Source organism: Anabas testudineus, chromosome 10 (genome assembly GCF_900324465.2).
Source record: "Anabas testudineus chromosome 10, fAnaTes1.2, whole genome shotgun sequence".
Lineage (NCBI taxonomy): Eukaryota > Metazoa > Chordata > Actinopteri > Anabantiformes > Anabantidae > Anabas > Anabas testudineus.
The window spans coordinates 16,130,093-16,151,531 of NC_046619.1; the positions used below are offsets into that span (position 1 = coordinate 16,130,093).

The 21,439-nt window shown below is 39.6% G+C and overlaps 1 protein-coding gene across 5 annotated transcripts in view; it reads right to left on the reverse strand.

Moving 5' to 3' along the window:
• The window catches only part of diaph2 (diaphanous-related formin 2), a 326,327-nt gene that overhangs the window by 78,765 nt on the left and 226,123 nt on the right, over positions 1–21,439 (reverse strand). For all 5 annotated transcript variants that reach the window (XM_026357343.1, XM_026357342.1, XM_026357344.1 and 2 more), the window contains one exon: positions 14,910–15,034. In XM_026357343.1, coding sequence (XP_026213128.1) covers positions 14,910–15,034 — 125 coding nt within the window. The remainder of the gene's footprint in view (positions 1–14,909; positions 15,035–21,439) is intronic.

Sequence of the window (21,439 nt, forward strand, 5' to 3'; positions counted from 1 at the left end):
CTTCAAAAAATAAAACACCATTTGATCTTGTAGTATATTTTTATCCATAGAATAAGTGCCTTTCAGTTTAAAATTACAATCAATAAGATGTATATCAAATAAAAGGCTATTACGTGACAACCGTTCTGCTATTTTTCCTACATACTACAGTATGGATCGACATTATGATGGACAGGAAGAAAGTGAAGCTTAGGCAAAATACCTTAATTCATCTGCGATGTCTCATTAAGCACCTAATTGACCGTGACGTATCCCTTCCCCTTTAGCTAGTGATTTGTGCACAAGTGTATAACTATCAAATAACACATTCAGACCTAAATTAATAAACCTTAGATGAGCACAGAACAGCAAAGGAAGGTTGGGTCTCGTCTGCTACGCAAGGGGAATTACAGGAGCTGCAGTTGAGATGAGAACGCAGACATCAAAAGAACAAAGAGAATTAAAGGTGTAAGACATTTGAGCGTGAGTATTACTATGTATGAATCACTGATGTTTTACATATTTCTGTATGTTGTAAAACTATTTTCAGAACTGTTGGAAGGAGAGAGTGTAAATGTTCAATTGCATGGTTATGATGTAGGGACATTGTAGTTCTTGGTATAGGCTGGGTTAAGCATTGTAACCTGTATGTTAATGTGTTACCCTTCCCGCGTGCAACGACTGCTTAGAGATTATAATATCAACTTTTTTCAACATCATTAACTGTCTGTAAAATGATACAAAGGAGGCACCATAAAATGTTTCTCTGATTTTGTCCTAAAATTGTTTTCTTTCCTTTACTGGCAACAAGTAGTGCAGACAATAGAATTGTTAATCATTAGGAATTGACATGGGGCAGCACTCATTCCTGGAGAGAAAATAAAGGCGTGAAAAATCTAGTGGATGCCTTGGGAATCTGTGTGGCAACACAAAGCCATGTGGGGCTCTGTTCAGAGTATCTACTCACTCATGCAATTGCTGCTTCTTGGAATCCTGAAAAGAGTTAGCGACCCTCTTTAGAGCTTAGTCAATCTGAGAGAAAGGGATAAAGAGAACAAAGAAGATGGGTAACATGAGAGAGTGAAGACAAGGAAGTAATAGATGAGTGAGGGAGACAGAGTAAGTAGCAGAGAAAGAGAGAAGGGGGCTCATCTTTTGCAAATCGTATCATCTCTGTGAAAGAGGACAGAAAGATAGAGATGGGCATTACTACTAATCTCCAATCCACACCTTGAAAAGAAGCCTGACTTTCATTTGCCACTGACAAGCTCCCTCTTGTGATCTCTATGGATGACAAAAGCACTCAATGAACAGATTACATAGTGTATTTACTGTCCTGCAGTATGTAGTAAATCTCCAGTAGCGATTCTACTTCACAGATGGTAATGGACTCCATTTGAATTCTGTCATGAGTGTTTTTTAAATACTACAGCTATAAAAAACATACATTTTATATAAAATGCTGACAATCCGCACACTGTGAAATTAAAACTAATCTCCGAACGCATTATCTCTGATCAACCTTGCATCTGGGAGAATACTTGATACTGCTCTGTTTCAGATCAAATCTAATAAGCTTAAAGGTAACTATAGGGCTTAGTATTCATTTGTGGATAGAGAAGCCCATTCTGTACATAGTTCACTTGTAATATGATAAGGAGATATTGTTGGGGGATTAGGTTATCTCCCTAGAGATCTATTAGTGGATAAGTCCTACTGGCTGTCTTCTGACTCATTACCTTACTGGTTACAATCTGATCTGCACATGCTTTTCCTCAACTACCAACACAATGACCATACACACATCCACTCATGCAAGAAAAGAACTCACTCACACACACACACTCACACTCACACACACACACACACACACACACACACTCACACTCACACACACACACACACACACACTAGGATAACCCTTACACCAGAAGGGCCAATACATTCTTAAGACATAACTTAACAGTGGAAACCCAACACACAGTATCAATGTGGTGCACTGAAAGATCACTTAATGTCTTGCTGAGCTTCAGTGAAAACAGAAGAGACATGGGAATCAGATTGGATTGCCAACCTCTGTCCATAGCACAGCAGGGCATATCCATTGCCCTGAATGAGCCGATACACACAAAGGTAGGGAACAGACGCTGCTTCAACTGTAAATCCTGCAATAATGGCTAAAGTGACATTAAATAACAGGGACTAATCTTCTGCATGGGGAATACAGTTTCAGTCAAACTGGCTCCAGCAGAGTGCTTTTTGGCTATTAGCACAATAACCCAAATGGAGGGCTGTAACAGGATGGAAATAGAGAAACAATTCTATGAAGAAATCTGATGCTGTTATTAACACATTGGTGCAATGTATCACCAGCCTGGCCCCCATCCTTACATATTCAACTGAGACAACATCCTGTTCCACTATCACGACTGTGGTATTTAACAAGCGGGGGGTAAAAAAAAGAAAGAAAAACAAGCTGAACTGTGATTCTGTTCAAAACCTAAGGGTTGGATAGATGGAATTCAATCCACTTTTTTTCTACCTGTTAGAAATCTATTAGAGGCCAATAAGGATGTTGAAGGGAGAAGGTTTGACATATTTCAGGTCAGCCTTGGAGGTTAATTGTTGAGTCGTCTGTCTGGTCAGTGAGGGGATCACTGTGTGAAAGCAATCCTGAAGGCAGGGGATGAGCGGCGAGTGGGGATGGTATTCAGGAGATTAGAGCAGTTGATGGGAAAGGCAGGGGTAGAGAGAGGGAAAGAGGAGGGAAACATGAACCCATAGACCTCAAATCAACGCTTTCACAAGTCTGCCAATGCTAAGTGGGTTTAGACATACACTTAATGTGCTTGAGAGTGGTTATGTGTAGCCAACAAGGCCACCGAGGCTAGCTCTTCTTACATTTAAAGTACAGGGTGTGGTTTAACCTGGGTGTCAAGCAGAGATACGACAGAAATCTTAACAGTATCAAAAATAACTACACTGTCTACTACCTATCACATACTCCAAGATTGAACACACACATAGGCAAGCACACACAAGACAACGTGCACCACCCACTCTGTCCCTTCACTGATGTACTGTAATTAAAGAGAATGTACTGAACAGAGGAGACAAACTGATTAAAGTCCAGCTTAATCAAATCCATAGAAATCTCAAGGAATTCGACTATGATTGCTTGGGTTTTTCAGGTTCCCATTGTAGAGGTAAAAAAACAGACAAAAATAAAATAGCACGAAAACAGGCACTGAGGTTGGCAATGAGGAACTGTTTACTTTGTTCAGACGAAGGTCAAATTAAAACGTAGAATGTACGCTGTGGTGGGGTGAAGATAAATATTTGGCTGTCTGTTCAGATGTGCAATGAAAAGACATAGTCCTCCTGTGGGCATCGCTCTACATCTCTCTGGTCGCCTCCATGCCAGTCCCATTTCACAACTTGTTCTACATCTGTGACACATAAACACACACATATACATGAATGCACCGAGGCGCTTTCTCTTAGACACTCACACATACAGAATGTCCCTCATCACCTTGCTCAGAGATGAATGAGTTCGCCACTGTCCTCAATCATTTTAATCACTTCAATAGAAAATGCCTTATTCACAGCTATCGTTCTGTACTGCCTCGCAGCCATCTCATCTGTACACATTTCTACACTCTCTAAAACACCAACATCACATACAAACTCATATAGTATAACCTCCAGTACAATTACTGATAAACATGCAAATACAGTGAGTACACACATGCACATTGTCCTTCTTTGTATTGTTTGACTTCCATAACTGCAACAGACAATCAGAACTAGTTTTTACATCACATAACACAGTTTTGAGTTCATGTTATCGGCTCACATTACGATGAGTCATTTGATTTGCCAATATCAAAATATTCCTTAAAGCATATTTTATGTTGTTACCACATTATTTGCTTCAGAACTCCTCACTCCAATTAGTCTTAGTTGATATTATTAACCTATGAGTTCACAAACCGTTTCATCCCTAACTTTTTTCAGTATGAACAGGAACAATAAAATGGGTTTCATTATTAATTAATGAAACTTAGACACAGTTTGACCATATTTTGAAATTTATGGACAAACAGGCAAATTCTACTATAGGTCACTTGAGTTTACGAATTCTCATTAAAGGCATAGTCAATGTAAAATATGAAAACATGAAAACGGGATTATATTCAAATCAGCCTTTAAAAATCTGATTCGTACATGCAAACTGTAGGAGTAGGGCAGTGGAGTACTTGCAAATAGAATGATATCTCAGCTAGAGCATGACCTTTCTCACAGAGGTTCAAGAATATGACCACTGGATCAAACAAGCCTGAGGCATCATAACCCCTGCTGTACTATCCATCACAACCATGCCTCAAGAGCACATTCAGCCCACAAAACACATAAAAATTGCAGTCAGTCATTCAAATGGCTCAAGTTATTCTTCGTTTTGCCACACCACATTTCAACTTGCCTCTAGAAACAATATGGAAGCCTTTCCTACCAGTTTTGAATCACAGTGCCACAATGTGCTGAGGACCTTATTTCCAAACAGAACATTCTCCAGTAGGTGCTTTGATGATGGCAACCATACAGCGCTGCTGTGCACCAACACCTCTTCACTACTAAGCTGCAACAACCAATATGCACCTTCACAGTTAACACCTGTTCCTACCTACACCCCTGGATGTGTGTTTTCACACACCTACGCTTGCTCTGTGACATGTACAATAATGTCAGGACAAGATGGGATAGAAGTGCGCCTCAATCTGCAGCACAGTGGGATCCAGTTTATTAAAATATGCAATGTGGGAAAGAGGCGTGTCTGTGTTGTGAAAAACAAAAATCTTAGATTTAAACCCAGGTTTACACACACACACACTACTGTAAATCAGCATTTCGAACACTTCATAGAAAAACCCTCATTGTATCTCAAAATAAAATTTAATGGCACTTTATTTATGTCTTGTAGACAACACTGTGCTACAGGCCTACAGGTGATGGCCATCAATTATAAAGATTCCAACTTTTCTTTCTGAGAAATCATTTTTGCGAGCTGGTTCCTAAAGGCTACACTACCCATCAGCCTCTGCAACTGTTGCCATGGTGACGGATCTGGTCAGAGGTGCAAATGAGAGCTGCGGTTTATTCAGATCATTTCCTTGTTGTTGCTATTGGGAACAAAACACATCACCACAAAACACATGGCTGCTAAATTCATCAAAACCCAATGCAAGTGAATTTAAAGTGAATTTATATCAAATGTATGGTTGAGCACATCGTACAATTCTAAGGGATCTAAGAGAGTACTGAAAATTATAATTTACTTATAGAAAGGGTGGAATTATACTTACTAGATGTAATCACAAGTTCCTAAAAGACACCTAATGAGGTGAGAAACATGAATATTTTTGCAACATTATGCTTTAAATGTTAATTTTCAAAATGTCATACAGATAGTGTGTATGAATACAATACAATTCAAAAATACTGAATACTTAAAAGAATTTGGAATTTGGATAAAAAATATTTAATTAGTGTTTATTTTCATGTAATTTTTCCAGCCAAAGAATATGCAAAAGGTCGAGGTCATTATATATTTTTACAACAGGTGTATAATTCTTTCCACCTGCACATGTGCCCTTGGACGTTGTGGCACAGAAAAATGAAGAAAAAGAAAGGAGAGTAACAAACAAAGATATATAGGCTCTCCAGTTCCTCCCAACAGTATGTTCTTAAGCTGGGATGGAAAGTTTCAAGGCATCAAAGCCAAAAGCTCAGGGATCAACCTGTCTCACAGAAAGTCAATTCAAGGTCAGCTGCTGGTTCAGGTAGCAGATGTGTCTCACGTATCCCAGTTGCTGTTAAAATGCTGAGTTTGTATCCATCAAGAGTACACAGTCTGAATGAGTGTTTGTCTGCATGTGACAATGAGGGAAAGAGAGGGAGAATAGAGTAGGGGGCAAACATGGATTAGACATGTCTATATTACTAATGTATTTTTAGTTTCACGCCACTGCTATTGCAGCTATGAGCCATGTGTTAAATGCATCTCTCTGTCACCACAGACATCAGTGCACAAGCCAGAGGTCCCTCTTCACAGCAAACTGGCTCATCTCATGTAATCATGTTCATGGGGGAGCCATCAAACGCCACCACTAGCGCTTCTCGAGGTCACCCTATCTACCCATGCTGCTAATTGGAGATTAATTGTCAATAAAAACCCACACAGGCATGTCTGTTTTGACTCACAGTATATTAGCCCTGTCGGTGAAAGCTATAAAGATAGCTGTGAGTTATCTACTTACAGTGACACACATGACACATTACCAATTTGATGCATTGGAACAAGGTAATGAGCATATCAACATTGAACACATGTGCTAATGTGGGGGTGGGTGCACATATCAGTCAGAGGTTATAGCATCGGTGCCAAGTCAGTTATGGTAGCCTGTGCCATATAGATAAATGAAGTAACGTAATTAGATGCACAAACTAAGCTGAGAAGCAATATATAGTCTTGCTTTGCCTATGAATGCCCTACACATGGCATGTGACAGTGACTGGGAGCAGTTCATTGATTACCTCAATTGATGAAACAGTCAATTATTGCCTAGGCATACAGTATTTACTGCATGTAGGTGAGATGTTTTTCCCAATCGTTGCACTTGAAAACAAGAATATTACTAACTCCTAAGTTAATACACGGTTCTTACAGTTCTACCATACCATGCTGATTGTTGACTGTAAAACATATCTACCACTTAAAATGTTAGAGGATTGTCATTATTTAAATAAAAAAAAGTTGTTTAATGTTTAATCCAATAAAAATATCAAGGTCTCCTGAATACAGAGTTAGTTGTTCCAGTATTTTCGTGAGTGCTTGAATGAAGAGGAGGAGTATAAAGTTACAAGCCTCTCAGCACATGTCATCAGCGGAGAATATCCTCTAAAAGCTGAAATTCAACAGTGTGTTTTGACAATTCTGTCTAGGCTGTGACTGGCAGAGAATGCCAGCCAATCCCCATTTCAAATGCGACCAGGAAAAACAAAGCTTGTCAAAATGAGTTGGAGAGAAGTCTACCGAGAGCCACATGGGGTGAGAAACAGAATAGAGGGGGAGAGAGGGAGAGGAAAAAAAAGGAGAGAGGGAGAGAGATGAGAACTGTTCCTTCTCTACATGACTCTGTCCCTGAGACACACGTCATGCTGCTCCCCCCACAGTGGGTGACTCTGTGTGATTGATGAGCCTCATTTTGCCAATTAATGGAAAATCCCCTGTTGACTACCATCAGATTGCCGTTTGTAACTGTTAGTGTTTCTGACTGTCACAGATTCATTTTAATTAGAGATCTCTTTCTCCACGACTTTTCTATTGTGCCTCAAATTTGCAGAGCTGAGTGCACCGTGACATGCCAGGGAAATGGCCCACTGTGTTATTTGCCGTCATTAATTTATTCACAAAGCGCACAGTTTAAACTGTTGAATCATTGTGCAGGAGGCAATCATAATGTCAACCATATACCATATCTTATAATCAATTAGCAAACGTGAGGCAATTAGTGCACTTTATATGCATAATGAAGCACCTAATTGCCTCAAAGTGAGCAAATGCAGTCAATAAGTCTGAATAATAATTTGTGGGGCCACATATATGAGGAGGCTGCAAGAGAGATGGCCTGTAGTCATGTGCACATGGGGATCCCTGAGTTGTGTCAGGGGCAAGAATGATAGCCACCTCAGAGCAAAGTTAGAAATCAACTGAGAGCCCAGTAGCAAACAGCAGAACAACACTGTATTCCCTCGACAGCATCAGCAAGAAAAGGAAAAACACTACTGTGGGGATGGGGGAGGAAGTGTTTGGGCATTAGTTTGATTTACATTTTAGAGAGGCTTTCAACTGGCACACACAGCAACTTCAGCTAATGATACTCACTCCTTTTCATCAAGGAGCATTCCCCAGCCTTTTAGGCACTGCCCCATAGCACATATTTGCAATAAGACACAACAAATGGTGCTACTAGGTAATATACTGGTCTGCACAAGAATAAATGTCAGCCATCGTAGAAATGCCTGGTCCGCACACCATCTACTAGCATCAAGTACATTTCAGCCAACTCATTTTACAATTAAGCTCTGCTATAGCTGCTGTCATGTTATTAGAACTTATTACAGACATTATATAAATGGATAATGCATGGACTATCAACAACATTAAAAAAACATTTTATGTGACATTTAGTCTATACACATTTTTCTGTGAGTCAACCTGTGTTATTCAACTCCAACCATCTTCTTTTCTAAATGCACATGCAGAAAAACACAGGAAAACCTTTGGTGGGTCATATTTACTAGACAAATAACTCCAGTCACGTTTCCCTTCCACTTGCATTAGATAGAATGATTTGCCAACAATGGGCCTGTCATTCAACTGAGTCTCAGGGATTTCATTAAAACATCAAATGAAAGTGAAATCATGAGCCATGACGGTAGAGAGTGGGGATGGCTAAGCAGAGAAGCGTGGCTGGTGTCTACTGCAGGATTAGAGCTCAGCAACAAGTGCTCAAGGGGGGCTTTGCATCAAACCCAGGAGCCCATGACAAATGAGGGCGGCTGGGCCTCTGTCTATTACCCTGCACTAAGCCTAGGTCTTTTGGGGAAGTAATGAGGTGCATATTGGTGCTGCCGCCACTGGGTCATAAGCCTGACTTTCTGTAGAGCCAAAATAATCAGCAGGGACCTGGGCCAGTAGGGACAGATATATACAGCAGCTAAGAGACACATGAAAAGATCAAGATTAGGGATCAACTAGACCACTTTACGTACATGCAAAATTATACTGTACAATGGCAAGAAAAAGTATGTGAACCTTTTGGGATTTCGCAGTTTTCTGCATTAATCGTTACCTTCATCATCATTGGATCTTCATCTATGTCAAGATTATTAACAAAAATTATATGCCTAAAATAATAACATAAAAAACTCATAGTGCTAGTGGGAAAAGTATGTGAACCCTTGGAATACTGACCTCGGAAAAGCTAACTGGAGTCAGGTGCTAGCATACCTGGAGTCTTACTTGCTCTGCACAAGAAGAATGTGCTTATGTCAGCCATGTCTGGGGAAAAGGAGCTTTCAGAGGATCTACAATCAAGAATTGATGATTTACATAAAGCTGGAAAGGGTTACAAAGTGATATCAAAGACTTTACTAAATTTACTAGTCTACAGTTAGGCAATTAATCTACAAATCTACAAGTAGAGACACTTTGGGACTATGGCTACTCTACCAAGAAGTGAGAGGTCAGTCACAATGACCCCAAGAGCACAAGAAACACTCATCAGTGAGGTAAAGCAAAAACCACAGAGAGACACCCAAATATTTGAAGGCATCAATAGAACTGACTAACTTTTGTGTTCATGAGTCTACAGTACGTAAAACATTGCACAAGAAGGGTGTCTAAGGCAGGACACCACAAAGGAAGCCGCTAGAGATAGATAGAGATGTTATGGAACACTTAAATAGAGTATTAAAGTCCCAAACCAAAACCAAAAAATTGTCAATTAAGCATTATTAAAATTGCAGTGGAGCAGACCGGAATTCCAAAGGAAACAAGGGGTCCCTAAGGACACGATGCAGGACTGGCAGGGGATCGAGGTTTTATTAGTTGAATGACAATTGTTCATTTAAGAGCAGAGGGGTATATCCAGAGCAAATCATGAATGTACCTCCTCTACTTCAGCACCACACCCCCTCCTGCCTCTGGGAGCTGCAGTCCAGGCGGCCTGTCAGAAAGCTTACTCTACTAGTTAATGGACCTGCCACATCAGGCCAAGTGTCACTGCCTAACAAGATACTGATTGGCGAACTTCTAGGGAATTCACTTGTATGACCGCAGGGCACAGAGATGATCTTCTCTGTGGCAGTGAACAGATAGGGACATTATATTTTCAGTTGACTTAGAATATTACATGTGTGTTCTGTGGCAGGGTGGCAGCAAAAATCTGATAAGATGCAACATTTTTGGATTGCCACCACTTCTTCTAAATGCAATATCTATAGAAAATTTGGAGAAAATTCCTTCAAATTTGGCATAAATGTCAAAGTGAACTCAATAATGAACTGATTAGACTAGATTTTGATGATCAAAATTCAAGGTCACTGAGACCTAATGTATGCTCCAACCTCATCAATGCTATATCTAGATCTAGATTTAGAAATATTTAGTTGCTCAAAGCAACCAGCAGCATCTTAAGCGTTATGGTGAACCAAGAGTATACCAATGAATATTATATATATATGTATATATATATATATATAATGTTAATATATCCTCTGACTTGCCAATTGCAACATGAAAGATGAATATTTATTCTTGCGATTGCAGTTTTCTGTTGCTTTTCCAAGCCCGGACATTTGCTTTGAGGTGAGAGCTACAGATGCAAAAGTCAGGCAGGAAAGAGAGTCTGTTTTAAGCACTTCCACTTATTTACACCGTTTTCCCCGGAATTTTGGATAATTAAAAGGCTCCATGGTTTATCTGTGCTTCAGTTAATTGGCCACACAATTTACAGTGGATTTCATTAGCAAAGGAAAACACTTAGTTCGGGGTGGGGGGGCTCAAAGGAAGGTGGTGATTAAGAGAGATATTTTGTGTGTGTGTGGGTGTGTGTGTGTGTGTGTGTCAAGGGGGGATGGTTTTGTATTTCTGTTTTAACAATTACAAGCAGCTACTGAAGGTACCAACAGCATTATAGTAAATACAAACATACACAAATAAACATAATGATCCAGTAAATAATCTCACATGTCATTCAAGCACATTAAGATGTAGTGTAGATCTACTAAACCAAGACAACTCACCCAAACGCCGCTGTTCTTCTCCAGACAAAACCAACTTTTAAATGAGGTTGTCTCTGTGGTTTAAAACTCAGCAGCCTGCTAAATTAAGCAATTGTTTCACTAACAGCCATTTATTTAACCTTAAGCGCCTGGAGCCAACACAAGGAGCTGCTGCATCTGTACACAAACCTAGCCTGAAGCCACCACAGTCTCAATCATGCTGTTTGACAAAGGCTATCCATATATACATTGTAGGAAACCTCTTCCTTTGAAGTGCAAACTAAATCAGACTGCAGTCTCCAAAAAAATGGGGCTACCTGTATAAATGCATCTGTCGATTGTTAAGCTGCAAACATGACAGTGCAGACTAGCTTAGGGGCACGGAAAAATTGTGTCTGACTAAGCTGTTGTGAGAAACTAGCTCAGTTAGAAACATGGACTTTGTATGATCACTGGACTCAAGGCTTCATATCCATCAAGAGGTATCAATAATTACTGTTGATCTGTAATTCTGCTTGAACATCTGCTTCTTTATGTTGGCAGAAACACTACAAATCTCAATTATAAAAAAGGCAATTAATCATACAATGTATTACAGGAAAAAAAAAGAGTCAGAGGCTGATTTCTTGAAGATAGAAGTACAGTGTTGCTTAGATCTATTGAATATACTTCGCATAAATATCTAAGCTTGGCAGTTGGACAGTGGTGTTCAGTCCTTGGCTATCTTAAGGACTAATTTGCTAGGAATTCTGGGTAACTGATTTGTCTATTTTCAAACTAAAATGTGGCCATGAGCAGTGGCTTCAAGCCACTCAGCTCAATTCAATCAGCCTCCTTTGAAGAACCGCCACAAGGACATTTTACTAGAGAAGCTCAATGGCAGTGTATCAATGCTACAAACATAGGAAAAAATATGAAAAACCTGATAATTGGTGTAAAGAAACAGTAAAACAAACCAACAAACCACCAAAACACATGATGAGCTCCGACTCTGGCCTTCTGGGAGATATAAGGTTAAGCTACATATTAGTGGGCTGGACAAAGCCATTGAATACAGTAATGGGAGATGTATAGGACACGTCCAGACATCTATCAAGGTTCAGTTAAGTCTCTTGTCATTCCCATTGAGCCACCTCTCTCCCATTAATATTCCAGTATGTATAGTCCCGCTCTAAGCCCCCAGCTCTACTCTATCATATCCAGCAGCAAGTAGAAATCAGTGTAAGTGTGTGCGTGTGTGTGCATGTGATAGCCATAGCCTCTCTGGTGAAATAGGGCTCTCTAGGGGCTAGTGCCTCAACTCTACAGCCTTTGTGGGCCCCCATTACTTCTGACAGATAGAGATCACTAAACTGCTGAACAAACACCCCATTCAGTCATTTGCATACATTACAGTAATGGAAAGAGAAAAATGTATCAATAAAGCCAAATGAAGTGCTTCCACTAAGCTCTTCTTTCTCTTTTCCTTTCCTTCTCTCTTTCTCCTCTTTCATATTTCTTTCATTTTGCATTTTTTCTTTCTGTAATTTGTCCAGTATTTCGTAACCGCTACTGATCTGTTGGGGTGAATTATTAAATGGATTGATTTCCTCTGAAAGATAAAGACATCATATGACCAATAAAGATAACAGATTCTCACAAACTGTTTGCAGTGAAAATTTTGCAATGGGTAAAACCTGAAATTGCTGAAGCCTAAACAAATTGGGAACACCAATCATGCATGGTGAAAAAGACAAAACATAATTTATTGCTGAAGGTTTAATTAAAACTATGCTGCTTTCGGGCACATATTACATTTAAAATACCTTGCAGTGACCATGGCCTCCTGAAATTAATCTCAGGAAAAAGCTGACAAGAGTCACAGAGGCACAAGTACTCACCTACACATTCACTGTAAATTACTCTCCCCCTTTCTCTCTGTAACACACACAAGCAGGCACTTACACACACAGTCAGACTGACTCATTCATCACAATGCCCAACAGACAAGACAACAGAGCTTCACTTAACTTTTTCAGGATTGCTCAAGCATCAAAAGCATGACTTTTAGCTGTTGTTGTTCTTCCATCTGTCATGCTATGAGGAGCCAACATTCTTTTTTTTAATCCCAGGGAAAAAAGTTTAAAAAGGTGTATTTGTCTTGACTCCTCTATCTTATGTGTACCAAAGGAAATGTAAACCCAAAATACGCAGCAATGTATTTCACAGTGTCACTGTTCCAACACTGTGCAACACAAATTAGAGTGCAACCTAAGTTTATTGCAAACACTGGTACTTAAAAAAACTCAGCACATCAAGCACAGCCTCTGCCTTCTATTTCTGTGTACTGTGTATGTATGTCGCTGATTTCCACTTTATCACTATTCCTATTTTTTACAAAAACTGCCCAAAAGTGGATAAGGAGGGATAAAATGACAGGAAATGTCCCAGCATTGAGCAAAATATGACTTCATACCTGTACTGCCCTATTATTCAAAAGCATAATCTATTATGAAAGTTTTAGCTACATGAGACAGTGCAGTCTGCAAGTTCTACCACATAGGAGAAATAAAACTGTTGTGACGCGCTGTTCTTATGATCACATTATTAATAATTTTATCACTTTATTATACACAGGAGATAAAAAGCAGATCCAACTCTCCAGGGAGCTACCTGACATGTCTCTGTGTGTGTGAAAATTATAAAAAATATGTGTAACAATAGCAGTTCTGCAACTTGTAAAACCAAGGGAGAAAAAAACTACTGTACCATAAACTATTATGAAAACACTTCAAAACTGAGCACAACACAGATGGAAAAATATATATCCTTGTTGTTGCTTTCCTACCGGTGCCTACTTGAAATAAGGCAAGAACCAAAGTAGATCTTATTAAATCCTAGTAAGCCTCATTCCTGGCACCAAAACTCAAATAAGAAGGGGAAAGAGGAGGAAGCAGGGTGTTTCAGGTCATGGCCAGCCAACTTCTCTCTGCCACTCTCTGGGGAGGAACTCCAGACAGTGAGGGAGAGCCACGCTGCAGTATATCTACACTTCTCCATTTCCTCTCACTCAAGCTTCTAGTTCTCGAAGGAGCTTGGGAATCAATATTGACATCGGGGGGCCAAGGAGCTTTCTTGCCTGCCTGCCTGCTCTGCATCAGAGCCGCCGTCAGGGAGGTCTCTGCTTCAGTTTTCTTTACCCAAATTTAAGTGCCCTCCTTTGATTGAGAGAAGATTGGTAATGTGTTAGGAGGCCATTGCTCTTATACCACCCAATGTTCAAAGTCAGCCTGGGATAAATCTCAGACAAAAGTAAGCGAAAAATCAGGTTATATGTAGACACCTTGAAACACATACTCACTTGTTAAATTACTCATACTTTCTTTTCTAATCATGCCAGAAACAAATAACAAAGAAACTGCTTACCGCTTTACTGTTTTTTTAGTTTTTGTTGTTATTTTCTCGTCTCTCAATGGCACCTTGGCTTCACAATATTGACAACAGAATTGATATCCACCATTGATCAAACATATACAATCAGGACCTTGCAGAAAGGACATTCAAGAAAGTGCAGAGACATGGCTAATTCAATTTGGGACCAGAGATGCTTGGCTTTAAGTGAAACACTCCGTTATCGAAACAGGAAAGGTGCCACGAGAGAGCGAGCCCGAATGGTTGTGTGGAGAGGCTCGTGGCTGGTCAAGAGATGAAATCAGGGATAGGTGATAAGTTGGTGTGAGGGGCTAGAGCCCCTATTAGAGTCCCCCAGGGGACAGGCAGCGGTGGCAGAGTGCAGTAAAAATAGCCACAGGCATTATTTCACTCTTGGGAGCAGGGGAGAAGTGAAGAGAGAGATCGGATCAACATCTCACAGTAAGGCAGCCAGATCCATTCCCTAAGTTCCCTTGGGTGCCACCTATCACACCAAGTGACTTAAACTTCCTACCATTGCCAGGCAGAACAAAACAGCGCACACAATTGGCAATGTCGTTTACAAAATGGTACATAAAGTGTTTTAACACAGCAGAATTCAATTGTTAAGCAAAGGTAAGTCAGTAAACATAGGAAAGGGGTGAATATGACCACGATGAAAAGGATATCGACATTCTTTCCACAAACTTATCTTTTTTGTCATCTGTTTTCGGGAAGTTCTCAATGTCGTTCTCAAGCCTCTGAATCTGGCGTTCCATGGTGGTCAGACTGCTCTTTAAGATCTCAGCAGACACTGTAGAATAAGTGCAACAAAAAAAAGACAAAACATTTTTGATTAGTACTAATCACACTCACGCTGGGTTTATTAAAAGGGTAAAACACCACAGATCTCTAAAAACCCGCTATGACTGAGTTTGACTGTCTCTGCTGTGACACACTGACTCCTGCATAATCAATTTGTGTATGGCCTAGAAAACCAGCATGTGTAAATGTGGGTGTACAGTGTGTGTGTCTACAGTGGCTCATTAATCAGTCTGTAATCACTGTTTGCAGAGTTGCTGTGGAATCCACAGTATTCAGATCAGGTCTTTCAAGTGGAGACTTCAAACAGCAAGCAGCATATTCTGGGATCAGATGGGACAGGATCATTGATGCGGTACCATGTTGAGGTTGCTGTTAAGGGTTTAGTCTTATTGAAAGTCACTAAATATAGTCAGTCACAAAAACATGTCTTACTTCCTTTGAAGATAAATCTTGATACTATTGGTATTTGTATCTCAATCAAACATGTTATTGACATACGCTGATGAATGTCTTACCTTTGGCCAATCATCAGCACACAGAAATTTGCACTTTGTATAGACAGTGCCTGCTACTGGTTACTACTTTGCAGCTAGAAATGTAATTTCCTTCAAACAAGCAAATGCTTTATTAATTGACCTTTATTAGCTCGCACAATGACACATGCGTGACTTTAGTCCATCTACTAGATGAGCTTACTTGTAGTTGAAGAGCTGAAGGAGCAAGGAGTAAGGAAACGGACAAGCTATCACCAGGTGAGGCCTTTGTGACATAAGGGTCAATCTTGTCTTGCTCTACATCACTTCCATAGTTTAGATTTGCCCTTTTTCTCATTTTCTGACAATAAGATTGGATGACTATAGATGGTGAATCACATCCTCCTCCAGCACACTGAAACAGCCTTCAACACAAGTACAAAGGTATCCAAAGTGCATTCCTACGAGAAAACACAGACACGCGCATGCACACACACACAAACTGCCGGCTGAGATCAGTCTGGAAGCAATACAATAAAAGTAAGGGGTAAGGTCACTGTCATTATTAGAGTCTGCAGCCGGCTGGCTGGCTGGACAGATCCAGTGACTGGGAGATTCACACTCCGTCCTCATCAATTCTCACAGAACTGACTCCTGGGGATGACAGTGAGAAAACCACACTATCACATAGCCTGTTTCCCCACTGATAGGGCCTCTGAGATCCACATGCTTTTTCACGAGGATATCAGCCCCACAAATGGAGAAAAGGAAGAAGAAACTGCATGGGAGGTGGGCAGATGGATGCACGAGAAGAGACACTTAAGCATACATGAGTGTATCAAGCCTGTCGTTGGTCTTTGTCATTCACGGTGGCTTATGATAGTTGCTTGTAGCATGAATGATGCTATTGGGTTATAATTTGGCTCTAACACTGATCATAGTAACCATAGTGCCAAGAAACAATGGCTCACACTAACTGCAATGGCGTTTTAAGGGAGCTATTTAGAGGATCAGAGTGAAGCCACTACAATACGGACTATTATTTACATGGGAATTGCTTATCGCTGAGACAAACTGGCACACACAAATGTGGTGGCTTAAGCCTTTATGGTGTTTCCATCTTCGTTCTGAACAAACTTATTATTTTCAGTATATTTTGATGCTATAGACAACTTTCTGTTGTTTTTTTTTCTCGTTAGAAAATGATGTATATTAATATCACTACCTCTCTTTGCTCTAATAATCTAACGTCTACAGAATCTAGCACAGATTCTTTTGGGATATCATTAGTAAAATGACCATAAAAATAGTGCTGCTATTTTCAGGGGAGAAACATGGCAACGTTGGTGTCTTCTGAAAACACATTTCAAGTGGATCAGTGGAAAAACAGAGGGGCTAGAGAGGGTTGTATATTCTGTCTTGCCAGACAGAGGATTTCTGAAACATGTAAAATTATTCTAATGACTACTGTCAGCAAGGTCTGCTAGTGTCTTTTTGTGACACAGTAAAAAAAAAGCCTCAAGGTTTCTTCTCAGGTAACTTGTTACACAAGAAATAAACATGTCATTTCTTTAACATGCTTGATGTATTCTGTAGTTTGTTGTGCTCTTGTCAAGCTAAGATATGACTGCATAGGTTGAATGATGCACGGGGGACATGAAAGAGTACAAGAAAGACCAAAGCCATTTGAAAGACAAGAAGTTAACTTGTGTGAATAACTGACAGCATGAAAAACTCCTCTGTGGTCAACATCCTTCAGTTAGTGATATGAGCTTAGTAATACTGGCCCTTGATGCATTACTCATTTCCATGAACAAAGGACAGACAAAAAGTATTTCATTAAGCATTGCCACGTTTCTCTCAAATAAACTGCCAGGGAAAAATACCGTGTAGCTCACAATACCAAATCAACCGCTATAATGTGAAGATGTCAACTTTATATTCAGTCATTTGTAGAAGGGGGCAATTTTCATTCTGATTTATAGACAAATAATACCAATCTTTCATCCAGTGCTCTTGCGATGCCGCCAAAGGTTACAAAGGAAATTGAGATTTATTTTCAACATTGCTGCCAACGTAGCATAAAAGATCAAGTTTTAAATAATCTACACACTTGTGAAAACAAAGACAAATGCAACATAAAACCAAAGGAGAAGGTCGTTCATAAATGCATTCATCACCTAAGCCAAGTAAGTATGTTTGAGGGTGTGCAGAAAGAGAGATAAAGAGAGAAAGAAAGACATGCAGAGGAGAGTCATACAAAAGAACCAGTAGAAACGCTCTTGCTGTATACTGTGAAGCACAATACACACTGTAGGGATCACCTGAGAAGTTCATGTTCCACATGAATGGGCCATTAGTGTTTAAAGAGAACAGTGACAGGTTCAGTCATTAGTAACTAGATTTATCACTGGGAATTTAGGCCATAATGACTCCATTCACTGTTGATTACAATGCGCACAATGAGGACATGTACACATAATTTAAAGTCAAAGCTCTTGAGCCACTTAACTGTTGTCCAACAGCAGCGACCAAATAAAAGGAAAGAAACAAACGTTAACGGTCAGACGTTGAATATATATTGAATAATTCCTTATTTTTTTAAGGCATTCCATATATAATTTCTCTATATATACATCAGTGACCGGCTAAAAGAGATGTGGCTATGATAATATTAGCACTTGATTCATAGTTAAAACATCATCCAAGATGTTAAAATGTTTAACCCAGACAACGTAATCAAAGTTACCCTAGGTTGTTGTCTTCTTATCAAATCTCCTCTCACAACCTCTTTGCATATGCATGAAAAGAGAAGCTGACCTTGAGGGGACTTTACATATGACCCAATTCGCATAATGTCTGTTGAAGGGCAGAGTCATCAAATCAAGGTAAAATTGGCTATTGATCAAGAGGATGATATGAAGACAATGATGGATCTAATGTCTGATTGAGAGCAGTTATTACAAATCCTCACAATTTACCATGATAAAGAATTTAACTTTTAACTAATAAAAAATCGTATGTCGTATTTTATATATTTATTTTTTTCATTTGGCTGTCAGTGGGACCTGAACGTGAATCAGAGATGAAGTGGGAGGCAGGCTAGAGTACAGCACAAGAAAAAGACAAAAGGATAAACACAACTGTATGTGTTCCCCTTTCAGCGGGAATCAAAGCAGCTCCAGTTGCTGGAGTGAAAGTGATATTGCTGCTGTGACAAAGCAGTCACATTGTTCTTTCTGATTACCTCGGATCATGTGATGTTAAAACAACAGGCAGGAGAAAGTGGCAAATGAGGATATTTAATGGACAGCATAAACAAAAGAGACGAAGGAAACCTTGTGGCACAGCGCTGACTGTGAACATCATGGCACAGCTTTCAGTTGCAGAGCAGAGATTCACTCAGCTTATTTAGATTTTTAGTGTTGTGAAAAAAATCAAGTTACTTATCTTTGGTAAATAATTAATTTGACTAATTATAAATAATGAAACACACATGGCATCTAGATTATTACACCCCCCCAAATATGCACGATGCATAGACAATCACAAGTATTTCCCATCAGTGTTGTACTAATTGCTCACACATACAGTAAAAACATAAATCCTCTTTACTTTTGCTCCATTTCCTCTTTTAATTTGATTTTTTTTATAAACCCTGTACTGTATGTAATAGAACTATTATCATTACGAAAGACTACTTGTCTGATTAGAGCACGCAAACACAAACATGCACATACACACAACCATAAGGCAGAAATGCACAGTATGTAGACTTCATCTGCAAACGCCTACTGCAACAATAATCCCAGCGAGTCTTTTTATTACAGTTAGGCCAGGGGTAAACTTGTTATTTGCCAACGTGTACGAGTAGATAAAGACAGTATTGGCTGTGTCATTGTTCACACACCTCCTTGTGCAGGATTTAAAAGGTTGTACACGGGGGGGTACCCACTAGAACCTAATCATCCCTAAGCAAACGGAATTTCTTCTTCCTGAACTTCTGTCTTTGCACAACATAAACAGAAGCCACAGCGACAGAGATTAATGTTGAGATAACGGCAGAGAAAACGGAAACAACGACATGAAGTGAATGTCAGCTATGTAGATCCAAGGGGGCTGTGTTGGTTATGCATGGTTAAAAGCGAGTATAGCTTATGATGTGATCATGTGACCATAGACTCCTAAGGGTTAAAAGTGTGTCTTTATATTTTATTTTGTTATACCACAAAGTACATGTATTACTTTCACACGCACAATTATATTAATGACTCCGACATTAATTATTAGCTCCACAGAGCGCTGTATTATATCATATTATTTAGCATATAATAGAAGAATAAAACATGACATGATAATTACATAGATTTAAAATTACAGAATTTAACTGGAGGTATGGACTTGAGCCAAAGAGCAGAAGTGCAGCCAGACACCGAAAAACTACACTTTACTGTACCTTGCACTCTGAAAGGAGGCCTTGTTTACAATGGGGGTCATGTCTACGAGACTTTATTGCTTTTGGCAGCCATCAGAGCTATAGCCCAGTGCCAGATCTCTGGAGGAATTACAAATGGAGTCAATTACAATATATTTTGATGCATGGGAAAGTTTAGACATTGACCTGAGGTGATGACAATTCCCCGGGAAGTGCTGAGGAAATAAGTCAGGGTGATGTGCTGGTGCTATATGTGAGTCTCTGCCCTGTGCAATAAAAACAATAAGGAACTCACAGGGGCACAGCAGTTACCTCCTCTCTCCTCACAATCAACCACCTAAATGCTTATCCTGCACTTGCTTGAAGATGGTCATCTCTCTTTGTCAATACACATTGTTACATGTTCTTGTTTAACATAAAGAGCGGGGAAACATTATTTTGGGTGATATTAGTAAATGGCTGCAAAAAGGCAAAACATTACAGTGCATTAAAAGCTACAATAGGAGATGAGTGACCATAACCTGAGGAGTATTGGTGGTCAGTTGTCATGTATGTTTACATGTGCCCATGTCTTACTGGCTGTGTCGTTGAAACCTCATCAAGCTGAATTAACAGATAGTCTGTTAGCTTAGTGAAAGTCACACATGCTAATACAACAACTAATTAATTAAAGTTGGATAATGACTCTTCAGTGCCTACAGTAAATGACTGATAAAACTGCATTTGTTTAATAAGATCCTACTTTCTCCTAATGCCTACAGTCTTCCAGACATATATTTTTATCGATAGGGTAAAGAAAAAGTGGATGCAATTTCAACATGTGGTTACAGGTAAACTGCCAACCTGCGGTGTTAAATACCCAAAGCCTGACTGCATTCACAAGGGAACACTGGAGGCAATGTAAGGACATGACTTGTGTGATGTAGTAGACAGGGCAGATGCTCAGTGATGGAGGTGTGGCAGTCATAATAGCCTACAGAGGTTGAATCATGCCTCTAACCTCATTCACAACTTCAAAGTTGCACCTTATCACACAGCTAAGGCTATTTCACCTGACACCTCTGAGGGACATACTTCATTTGACATTTCTAGATCCAAGGGAGGCAAAATGATCACTTGACTTATTTGACCAACCTGAGAAAGGAAAAAAAGGGAAGAGTAAAAAAAAGAAAGAAACAAGCTCTAAGCTAAGGAAGGGAGAAATAATTATGCTGAGGTAAAATGATTATGATCTATGATTAAGTCTCACAGCATTTGTGCTAAATATTGGAAACAACTGTTTTATAATTTAGCACTATGAAAGCACTTACTAAATGAAACAAACACAAAATCCAGGCTGTTAATGTATTATTATGCAGTAGCAGCAAACAGCCATTAGCAGGGTGTAAGCCGCGCACGCACACATGCACACGTACACTTTACATGATGACTTTACAGGATTGAGCAATGTAAAATGATTCAAAATTACATTACCCCGCAACCACTG